At 32.9% G+C, this 12,465-nt stretch overlaps 1 protein-coding gene across 1 annotated transcript in view; it reads left to right on the top strand.

The window, feature by feature from the left end:
• Window positions 1-12,465, top strand: part of NUDCD1 (NudC domain containing 1) — a 75,783-nt gene that overhangs the window by 51,669 nt on the left and 11,649 nt on the right. The window contains exon 8 of the mRNA XM_063079740.1: window positions 1,175-1,300. Within this exon, the coding sequence (XP_062935810.1) occupies window positions 1,175-1,300 (126 nt within the window). The remainder of the gene's footprint in view (window positions 1-1,174; window positions 1,301-12,465) is intronic.

The raw sequence follows: 12,465 nt of genomic DNA, 5'->3' as shown, positions 1-12,465 counted from the left end.
TGTCATAAATTTTATTTCTAGTTATAAACCTCATAATACATTATTATTTTAGCTTTAGTCAGTCTGTTCTCTTTTAAAGATATTAAAAATACAGCATAAATGTCTTTTATTTACCCACGTATTTTCCGTCTCCTGTTCTGCATTCCTTTGGGTCCATTCAAATTTCCATCTGATGTCATTTTTTTCTGGTTGAGAAACTTTAGCATTTCTTATAGTGTAAGTCCGCTCATGATGAATTCTCTCTGCTTTTGTTTGTCTGAAAAATATTTGTTTTCCTACTTTTTTCAACGTTATTTTTGTTACATATATAATTCAATGTTGACAGTTTTTTTTTTCTTTTAGAACATCAGATACACTCCATTATATTCTTGCTTGCATAGTTTATGATGAGAAGTTGCTGTCTTTTGTATCTTTGTTTCTCTGTGTGTAGTGTTTTTTTCCTCTTCTGACCACTTTTAAGATTTTCTCTTTGTTAGCTTTTCAGCAATTTTATTATAATGTGACTTGCTGTGATTTTTGTTTTTTTAAAAAATGTTTGTTATGTTTGGGGCTCTTTGACATTCTTGAATCTATATGATTATAGTTTTTATCACATTTGAAAATTTAGGCCATTATTTCTTTACGATTTTTTCCCATTCTTCCTGCTCTCTACCCATATGTTAGACTCTTAGACTATTTGATATTATTTCACAGGTCGCTGGGTTTCTGGGGGGTTTTCTGGTTTTTTGTTTTTCTTTATTTTGCTTTTCTTTTTGTCTTTGTGCTTAACTTTGTATCTTTATTGCTGTGTTTCAAGCTCAATGGTCTTTTCTTCTGCAATGCCTATCGGCTGTCAATACCATCTTTATCGTTTTCCATTTCAGATATTTTATGTTCATTTCTAGAAGTTCAACTTGGTTCTTTTTAATGACTTCCATTGCTCTCTCTTTCTCTCTTTCAACATGTTTGTGTTTTTCTTTACATCTTTGAGTATATGGAACATTTATAATAGTTGTTTTAATGTCCAGTTCTATCATTCTGTCATTTCTGTGTCTGTTTTTGTTGGTCATGGGTCGGAAATTAGTTTTTAATTATTGCTATAATTTTAACATTTTTAAGGGTGAAGAAATCCTTTTCCTTATTGCATTTTGTTTGTTTGTTTTACTTATTTATTAATTTTTTTTTCTGGTCAAAGAATCCAAATCCAGATAAAGAAAAACCTCCTTGTAATGCACAGGAGTTAGAAGAATGTGATGTTTTCTTTGAAGAGAGCTCCAGTTTATGCAGATTTGATGGCAGTACCCTAAAAACTACTCATGTGGTAAGTTCTTGATAATAGTATTTCTAAAATTTTGTGAATAAGTAGAAGTTACTCAGATGATAATTGATCAAATACATGGTTTGCAATGATAGCTTGGTTGGCTGTTGTTGGCTGTGATAAATCTTATCACTCTATGAAGTAGCATCTTTTTATACCGTCACACCCAATAAACAATGTTGTATTGTTTCGGTACTACTATGTATTGATATCTTTCAGTTGGATTTCTGTGCAGATTTTCTATATACAGTGGTGATCCTGTATTGTATTGTAAATTCATATTTGCTTTTTTTATTCAACATTGTGACATAAGCATTTCCTAATGTTATTTCAATCCCTGGTTTGATGGTTGGATTGTACCGTGGTGGTGGTATTGGGTGTGTGTGTGTGTGTGTGTGTGTGTGTGTGTGTTTAGTGGTTCTACATATTATAATATGCTTTTTTAACTTTTTAAAACTGCATTATTCATGATGATGCTATTTAAAAAAATTTTTTACATGAAGCCTTTTCTATACTTAGGGATATTTATTTAATGAAGAGTTATATAAGTTAATGAATCATGGGCTAAGCCTCTGACAAATTGATTTTGACTTTATATTTTCATCAGTAATGCCTGCAGTTATTGCCTGTTTCAATGCATCTTACCTATGCCTTCAGTTTTTTGTTTGATCTTTACTAATTGGGGTGCAAGTTATAGGATCTTATTTTAATATGTGTTTTCTTTTTTAACTATTAACTTTCACATATTAACTATTTCTTTGTGAAGAATTTTTTCATTTATTTGCTTTAGTGTTTTTTACTAATTTGTATGACCTGTTTTAAATTTGGAAAACTGCTATCAAGTGATTTATTTTTTCTTTTTCCAATTTGGGATATTTTTATTCTCCTTTATTCATCTGGGATTTTTTTTTTTTTTTCTTCTCTATGTCATGCCATAAGTATATAATTTTTTCCTTCAAAATTGCATTCTGTCCAAAAGTTTTGGGAGGTTTGCATCAAGATACTGAAGAGTATTATTTGAAATGGCTTGGTGCAGTCACTGTATTCCTCCAGGGTTGGTCCTCAGCTTTGTAGATATAGTTGTTAGTTGTTGTTTGTTTGTTTGTTTGTTTTAATTTATAACCTTATTAGGTATTTCTGCTTAGGGGAATCCTTAATCATTAATTAATATTGTATCCACTAGAGTGTGTTTCATAGCATTGTTTATGTGAGAAGAATCTCCGTAACAAATCAGTGGCTAATTTGGAGCTGTGCACGCGACAGTAATCAACCACATTGTATATTGACAAAATAAAATAAAATTTAAAATAAATAAATAAATAAACAAACAAATAAATAAGTAAAAATAAAAATAAAAAAGAAATTAATTTAGTCTTATTACTAAAACCAGAAGTGGTGGGGCTTTAGGAGACTTATTCCAAGCAAAAGTAACAGAGGAGAGAGAACAATCTGATCTTTTGTTATTGTTTTTAGACCTCTGAGTTTGTTTTTTTCTGAAAGGGTCACATTGAATAGACCTCTGAGTTTTTGATATAGGGTTTAATATCTCTGTTTTCAAGAAAAATCTTGAAAATTCATACACAGTTTGGCCTGTTGTTTTTCCTTGTCTTATAGAGGTTTGGGGAAAAGTGTATTCTAGCAGAATTCATGGAAACAAAATTAAACTTGATTTACTAGATCTAAGTTCTAGCCTAATGTCTTAGTGGTTAAAAGGAAATCTCTAACTGTTCCTTTTCATTCTTTTCTGAATAATTAACAGCCTTCTTTAATTAATGGTTGGACATTATAGTACTCAAAGGAGTTGTAAAAATGAGCATTTCTAGCTTATAGCTGTGTAGACAAATGAGGTAGAATGACATAGTCAATGGCTAGGCACAAGAGCCATTGAAGTTGTACCAAAATTAAGTACTTGCTCTTATGATGATTTCTGTCTCTGCACTGCTGTCTTCCCCACTGCTCTATTACACCAATAAGTTCTAAAAAGGACATTGACAGCGTCTTGCTCACCACTGTGTCCCCAATACCTACCAAAGGTTCTGATTCATAATAGGTGCTTAGTAAATATTTTTACACTGATCTCTTAGTGACAGTCGTTAAAATAAAAAGATCGTTTTAGGTTATTCTTGGATCATAAGACATTTGCCTATACCTTTTAGTCTCCCCTTCCTACTCAATCACTCTTCTAATTGAAGAGTAAACAACGTCCTTGGTCAGATTGTCCTAGTCAATCTGGTTACTGATCCAAAGCTGAGATAATCAACGCTGTTTAGATTTTCTAGGAGTTTTTCTTCCTAGATGTTGTTTAGTTCTGCCATAATTCCATAGATGATTCCCTTAATTGTGAGTAAATAAAGGCCATCACACAGCTACTCTTTTTTTTATTGCCTTAGGTTAAATTTTAAAGAATCACTCTCAAGTGTGACTAATAGAAGACTTGAATCTAACTGAAGATTATTCATTCTTGTAATAAAGAATCTGGCCTCTCTTCCTAAAGTTATAGTCCTAGGAGCTATAACTGTAAGGTACTGTTTCCTGCCTAACTTTTATAGGAAGAGCATCTGATATTAGGTGTCATACAGTGCTGTTGTTTAAATTTAGCTTCTCTGAGAATTCAGTTCATCTTAGTACTGCTAAGTAATATTGATCAATAGTTTAATGTTGGTCATTGAGAGACCCCCCAATTAATGATATCTCTCTTCATTTCCTATGTTTGAGCATATTAATTAAAACCAAAGAGCGACAGAGGACCAAAACCCTTATTACTGATAAATTACATTATGAAAGCTTAGTGGATCTACTCACTAACCATAGTGACAGTCAGTGCTAAACCAGGTTAGGCTGTCCCTGGAGAGGCAGTGGAGACCTCTTATTTCCTGAGGCTTCTAGCTCCTGAGAGAAAAATGTGACAGAACAGAGCAGAATATACCTAGATTTTTCTTCCTAGTATTTACCAACCAGATGTCATCTCACTCCTCAGAAATTTATAAAAAACTGAATGTTGTAGCAGTGGATCTTTTCAGCATACTAGATGGAAACATCAAGAATAAAAATGAAGTATAATGTATAATAATTAGGGACAATCCTTCCAAATTTGAAGAAATTCTAGATCTGTAGAAATAATTATATTTCATCTTCATTTTACACATGTATTAGATCAAGCTGAGATAGATGAGGTTTATATGAGATCAAAGATAGAACCAATATTAGAAACCAGATCTGTAGGTTTCCAGTATGCTTTGCCATAATTTTCCCTAAACACTAGGATTATAAATTGCAATTTTGAGATCCTTAGTTACTACAATCATTTTCTACTTCTGAATAAAATGTGTTCCTAAAGAACGTGAATGATAGACTTCTGTAATAAGCAGGTTTTATCCTCAGAAAGTTAAGAAATGCAAACAATTCCTCATTGCACCATAGCTTTAGATGGAGTATTTGATGAACATTTCCAGTATTTTGCATATGTTTTTTAACTTTTTAATCACAGTTCAGTGTTTTATTGCTGGTATAAGTCCACGTAGTATATGATTAAAACAGAAGATTCTTATCTTTGTTTCAGCTGGATTAAATATGAGACCAAAGTTTTTTTCTTTTTATAATTATAGGTACTTTGTGTTTTCTATTATTAGTCATTTTTATAAATATAGACAAAAATGCAGTGAAATAAAAATGCATAAACATTGTTCTTTGAGTATAAGTAGAATCAATATAAATGGAACAGCTCCAACAAATAAGTAATAAGTTCATCTTCTTTCTAAAGATGGGTCTGGTGTACATTATGTAAAAGTCAAGGTCTACCTGCTCAAATGTAGCTTGTTCAAAAATAGTTTCTTGGTGTGCCCGAGAGAGTACCAGTTGGCATGTTACTGGAGGAGGAGAATGAAGGAGGCTGTAATACTTTGTATGTTTTAGTGGTATGTCTACTTTAGGAACCAAACTAATTCATGAACCATTTTTACTCTGAATATTTCTTCTTCCTGCAATGTTTACTTCAAGTTCTGTTTTCTTGATTTCATTTGTCCTGACTTTGGACAGTTTGAAATTACCTTACATGGAAAGGTCAGAATATGTCCTTATAGTTTTAGAAAAAAATACTGTCACAAAAAGGTCAGAACTCTATATTTTAAATGACAGATTTCCCAAAGTATAAATTTCCCTGAAAGAAATGAATATTAAGTTTAGTATTTGCCATTTGGAAAATAAAATGTTAAGTGAATATATGAAGGAGCACAACAAAAGAGAAATATTAAACATCAGAACTGAATAAGAAAGGTAACAAGATATGGTCACTGAGGTTTAAAGCTCAAATCAGAAGTCATGTAGAATTAAAAATGAATAATTTTTGCTTTTGTCTTGAGCTTTGCTGACCAAAGTATTAGCCACTGGCCATAGAGTGGCTTTTGAGTGCTTGAAATGTGGCTAGTCTGAATTATGTGCTATAAGTGTAAAATTACAACTAAATTTTGAAAACTTAGCATAAAAGAAAAGAATATAAAATATCTTAATAGATTTTTATATTAATTTTTATGTGAAATGATAATAGTTTAGATATCTTTAGTTAAATAAAATATATTATTAAAAATAATTTCTCCATTTGCTTTTTACTTTTTAATTCAGCTCTTAGAAAATTTAAATTTATGTTTATGGCTCCTATTTTATCTCTCTTGAACAACATTGATCTGTAGTGATCAAATGAGATACAGACTTGAATGACCAAAAGGTGATAAGATATTTAAAAAAATAGATTACAGTAAATTTCTCAGATGAGATAATATTCATTAGATATTACTTAAAAGTAAGATTGAAACAAATGAAAAGATCATACAACTTTTAGATAAACCCATCAAGATACAAAGCAGAGGAGTTACAAACAGGAATTGATTCTTTTAAGTTAATGTCATTAGAAAGGGAAGTGGCAAAGGAATGTACTCTATATACTAATCTTTAAAGAAGTTTATAGAGGAGAGAAATACGTTTAGAAGTATGTAAACCAGTGGTTCTCAAACTTTTGGTCTTAGGACCCCTTTACATTTTTAAGCTCTTTGGGGTACTTAATGTTTATATTTGGATTATGTCTATTGAAATTTACTATATTAGAAATTAAACTAAGAATATTTTAAAATATTTGTTTATTTAACAACCTGTTACCCTGTTAACATAATTAATATTTTTTAACAAAAATAAGGACATTTTCCAGAGCCCTCCAAAAAAATGTAAGAGTATTGGCATTGTTTTACATTTTCGCAGATTTCTTTAATGTCTGCATTAATAGAACATAGTTGGATTCTCATATCTGCTTCTGTATTCAATTGATTGCAATGATATTTTGGTTTAAGTGTGTGGAGAAAATTCAGCATAATGTAGATTTATAATTGGACAAGAAGGATATATTTAAATAGTGTTTTCAAATAATGGTGGGTTTTTTTCTTTTGAAATTACACTAAAATTTGATAGTGTTAGTTTCTTAAATATTAGTTATAGTGTGGAATCTGAAGCCTTTGGTGAACTTTTCATACTTAAAGTCCATTGGTTTTCAGGTACTTTGAATGGATATTACCCACGCAGATGATTTGGAAGTATTAGTTCTCCAAGTTGTGCAGATTTTCCAAATGTTGATCCGTTCCATTATTCAGCGCGCGCGCACGCATGCACACACACACACACACACACACACACACACAAGTATTAGTTCTCCAAGTTGTGCAGATTTTCCAAATGTTGATCCGTTCCATTATTCAGCGCGCGCGCACGCACACACACACACACACACACACACACACACACACACACACACACACATTTTCTAAATATTCCACTCATCTCACCATAAAAGTGTTTAAGGATTGCCAAGCTGTCATCCTCATGGTGATAAATACAAGTTTTCCAAAATTCCAAATTTTGTTCAAAAGCTCAAATTTAATCATTAGCAACAAATACTTCAAGTTGTTCTCCTTGAAGTGACAGGCTCACTTCATTTACTTTTGAGAAAATGTTTGTCAAATTCCCAGTTTTCAATAACCTTAATTTGTCAGTTGTTTCAAGTAAAAATGATGTTCCATGAAAAAGTGGCCATTCCAGTGCTTGCAACTCAAATGATTTGCTTATGTGCTTTTCCTTGAGACAACCATTGGTATGCAGCAGAACTGTTTTATGTGTACTTCCCATTTAGTTGTTCAGAATACTAAGAAGACATGCACTCAGGAGTCAAGATTTAGTAAAATGAATTATTTTTACTTCTTTCTCAAGGACATTTTAAAGTGCAACTGGCATTCTCTTTACTTTGAGCACATAGCAGTAAAGAATGCAATGACCACTAGTAATGACTCACTAGTAGAGGTTTGATGCTGCTTCCGTAGCTGGTGCTATGACTCCAGCAATTTTACCTACTTTTCTTTTTGTACCATTCATACAAGTTTAAACATAGTGAGAAAGCATTTTACATCCTAATATTATTATGGAAATAGCTTTAAGTTTATGGATCCCCTGAAGGTATCTCTTAGACCTCCCCTTATCCCCTCGGGTTTCTGCATATCATACTTTGAGAACGGCTAATTTAAAGCAGAGATTGGTGTATTTGCCTCTTACATTTACAATAACATAACACTAATTATTAGAAAGTTATAGAAGAGCAGATATGTCAAGAACTGTGAAGGTTCGGAGATTTTACCCTATTTGCAAGCTAACGAGTTAGCCTGCCACATTTTAATGGGTGCTGGCAGAAGACAGGAGATTCCTGGGTCAGAGACTTTATTATCTTGCATAGCACACAGCATGAGTGTCAGCATATTTACGTCAGTTTCCCAAGTTCTCAGTTCCCACCGTGTGAAACAGATGGTTTCAGATTCATTCCCACTTACATCAATGGGCTGTATTACCAGAGAGGAAATAAGAGCTTTGGAAACCTGAGTTTTTTATAATGATCAGTTAGCATGCCTGTCCTTTGCTCTGGAGGGAGATACTCTGTCTTCCAAGGCTATTCACTATGCAAACATCGTTGCAAAGGAAGTCTAGAATGAAGAGAAGCCAATATCTGCTTACAAAACATGCTGAAACTCATGAGACTGATGGAGAATTCACTTCCAACAATATGAAGAGAAGCTATATAAAGGTAATTTAATTTTTTTTTCTTGGTAAATTTCCCTTGACACATAGAGAGGGGCTGATGTGAGTTGTATGTTTTCCTGCTCTGATATTCTGATAAACAAAATTTTAACTTTAAAGATATTTGCAGTAATTGTTATTTATAATACCGTGGAATGCTCCATACTGGTGTAAAGTACACATGAGTGTATGAGTGTGTGTATATATATTATATTTGTTTATGCTATATACTAGCCTCCATTTTTGAATGTGACTGTTATGCAGATTTGTTTAGATAATATTTTATTCTTTAGCACAGAGTAGGAATCAGCAAACAATGACTCATAGGTCAAATCTGGCCTATTATTTGATTTTGTAAATAAAGTTTTATTGTAACATGGCCTTTCCCATTCTTTTACATATCATCTATGATTACTTATGTCCTATGGGCAGGGTTGAGTTGCAACAGAGATCATGTAGTGTGCAAATCCCAAAATAGTTGCTTTCTGGTGTTTAGGAAAAAAGTTGCCATCGCCCAGTTTAGCCAATCACTTATAATGAGGCATGTGTGCCCTACTTGAAGAAAATTTACATGAAAATGGAGATTTAGAAAAATAAGCTGGGCAAATTATATTAGTATGAAAGCACCATTTTTTATGTAAAAATTTCAATGTAAGTCTTTCTTTAAAAGTATGTATTGCTTAAACAACATTAATAAAAATCAGACATTTTCAGTGAATCAGTGTTTTTAAATTTCATTTTTTCAAGATCACTTCCCCTAATTTTCTGTATCTCCCCTTGCCTTTTTTCACCTGCCCCAGATAACTCCTAAATTTTATGTCTAATTCATTGTTAGCATTTATTACAGTGTGTGGAATAGTCCGTATGCATAATAGTCCTTATCACATACAAGGGAACTTCAAAAAGTTCACAGAAAAATAGAATTAGAAGATAATACAAATCTTCCCATGAACTTTTTAAAGAACCCTCACATACCCTTTAATAATAGACTTTAATTTCATGTTCTTGAACTCTGTATAAATGGAATCATGTTCTTGGGTATTCTTTCATGACTTTTTTCCCTTCTATATTTTTGACAGTCAACCATATTGGCACGTATAACTGAGCGTCATTCATTTTAACTCTTGCATAGTTTCTATGATGTGACTATATTTAATTTGTTCATTGTAATGTGGATTTCTATTTTCTTGCTCTAGCAGTGCCAATATTAACATTTGTGAAATTTTTACCTGGAAGTCCTTGTGTAATTTTTATGTCTGTAATCATGGAGTGGATTCAATCTGTAGCATGCTTTAAAAAAAAAATTAATATTGCCATAAGCATTTTACCTATTAATCATATTTTTGAAATACTAATAGATTACATTCCGTCAAATATGGTTGTACCACAATTTACTTAATTATTTACCTGATGGATTTTTATTTTCCCTAGATTTCTTGAAACTATAAATATCACCATTAAAAATACCCCTGTATATGTATTCATTGTCTCAGATTCTTGACCTTGAATTAAAGTGCTTTACAAATTATTGTAGCAGTTTACCTGTCTCCATTTATACTGTAACCATGGTAACATTGAGCAAATATATCTATAGAGTACTTACTTTCAATTTTGGAGATATATTGGTAATCAAAACAGTCTCTGCTTTTAAAACATACAATCAAGTGGGGAAAACAAGCATGTAAAATAAGCATCTATAACTATAATTACAGTGTGTGATAAGTGCTGAGAGAAGGTTGTATCAGATAGATGTTGCAACTTGCGTAAAATCCTAGAAATTATCATTCTTTTGAAGAATTACCACCAATTTGGTGTGGCTAAGAGGGTGTTTGTGTTTGTAGAAGTATTACTTTATATCTATTTCCAATTTAATGGGTGTGAATTGATATCTGAGATGTGTTCTATATATTGATATTTTCTTATATTGAGGGTGATTTCTGTATGTTTGTTTAAAAATTTTTTGCTCTTATATAGGAGCTTCTGTTCTATCCATTTGTCTATTTTTTAGCTCTTCAAATAGCTGTGATCTGATTGTGGGTCATAATTATTGTAGACATTTCTCTTAGGCTGTTTTTTAACACGGTTTTCTTTTTTTCTCACCTTATTGGCACTTTAAATGTTTATGTATTTAAGTGTGAACCTTTACCTTCTATTTCTTTGGCATTTAGAAGATTATTGCCCTTATAAAGATCTGATAAACATTCATGTAACTTTTTGATATTTTTATTGTGACCTAATTTTTTGTAGACTGCTACAGGAGGGTCTAAGGCATAAAAGATGGTCCAACTATTACAGCTCTTCCTTAACAAGTACTATGTGCCCCCATCCCCTCATCTTCCAAGTGAAGCAGCCAGAGTTTCAATAATTTGCCTGTTTGGTGCCCAGAGCTGTCTCAAATTTCCCTGCTTTCATGCTCAGAGTAGGTGTGTTTCTCTGTAACAGTTGTTTGAAAGGAGGAGGAGGCCTCCCTGCTTTGTAATTTCTTCTTTGACCCATGCTTCTGTATACATGACACTTTAATTTCCAAATATATAGAGATTTTTGTGATGTGTTGTAAATGTTTTAAGCTGATTTCTTACTTAATTTCATTGTGGTTAGATATACCTGGTTTAAAATTGGTGAAACTTATTTATGGCTCAATACATGATCTCTGTAGGTGATTTTTCCGTATGCATTTGAAAATATGTATTTGCTATGATTGGATATAGTGTTCTTTAAATCTCAATTTGTATTAGGTCAAGTTGTGTCAGGTCAATTAGTGTTGAGTCCTTCATATCATTTTTTTTCTCTCTACTTGTTATTTTAATTTCCAGGTGAGGAGGGTCAAAATCTTCAACTGTAATTGTGAATTTCTTCATTTCTCCTTTTAGTCTTGTCAGTTTTTGCTTTAAATATTTTGAATATGTGTAATATTAGCTGCAAGCACATTTAGGATTTTCATGTTCCCTAGATGAAGTGACCCTTTTATCATTATGAAATTGCCCCTTTTTATCTCTGGCTAAAATTCCTTGTCATGAAGCATATTCTGTCTGATATTAGTATGACCAAACTACCTTTTTTATGATTAGTTTTTATATGATAAAACGTTTTGCATTCTTTTATTTTCAACACCTTTGTGCCTTAATATTCAAACTACGTTTATTAGCTATCTATTGCTATATAACAGATTACCCCAAATTTGGTGGCATCCAACAAAAACATTTATCTCAGTTTTTGTGTGTCAGGAATTTCAGTGGCATTTGTCCGGGTGCCTTGGGTTTGGGATATCTTTTAAAGTTGTAGTCAAGGTGTTGGCCTGGGCTGTAGTCATCTGAAGGCTTGTCTTGGGCTTCAGGATCTACTTACAAGTTCACTCATGGTTGTTGGCAGTAAACCTCAGCTCCTAGCCATTCTGGCCTCTTCAGAGGGCTGCTCATGATGTGGCAGCTGCTTTCCCCAAGCACAAGTGACCAAGATGGAAGTCATAATGTCTTTATAACCAGATCTCAGAAGCGATATACCATCATTTCTGCTATGTTCTGTTGCTCATACAGACTAACCCTAGTACATTGTAGGTGGGGATGACATAAGGCTGTCAGTAGCATGAGGCAGGGATTAAAGGGTGCTATCTGGGTGGTTGGCTACCATACCCATTGGTATAGGCACTAGCGGCAATGGCACACCCATTGCCCCCAATAATTCATGACCTTCTCACGTGCAAAATACACTCACCACCTCCAAACGTTCCCTAAAGTCTTATTCTGTTATAGCATCAGCTCAAAAGTCAAGAATGTCATCTTCTACATCTTGTCCTGGTGTGGATTAGGCTCCTTTCATACAGCTCCTCTTCATCTGTAGCCCTAGGAACTAGAGAAAACTTAATGCAACAAGCATAGGATAATCACTATAGACATTCCTGTTCAAAAAGGGGGGAGATGGGTTGCACACGAGGGTTATTGTCCAAAGCAGTTCTGAAATCTAGTAATACAAATGTTAGAAGTTTGTTGAGGAGGACTCAGTCCTACTCCTGTTTGTAAGTGGTTCTCTACAGCACTTGGCTCTGACCTCTGCACTGCAGGTTGCATCCT

The sequence above is a fragment of the Cynocephalus volans genome, chromosome 15 (assembly GCF_027409185.1).
Source record: "Cynocephalus volans isolate mCynVol1 chromosome 15, mCynVol1.pri, whole genome shotgun sequence".
NCBI lineage: Eukaryota > Metazoa > Chordata > Mammalia > Dermoptera > Cynocephalidae > Cynocephalus > Cynocephalus volans.
This window is presented reverse-complemented; position numbering and strand designations above follow the sequence as displayed.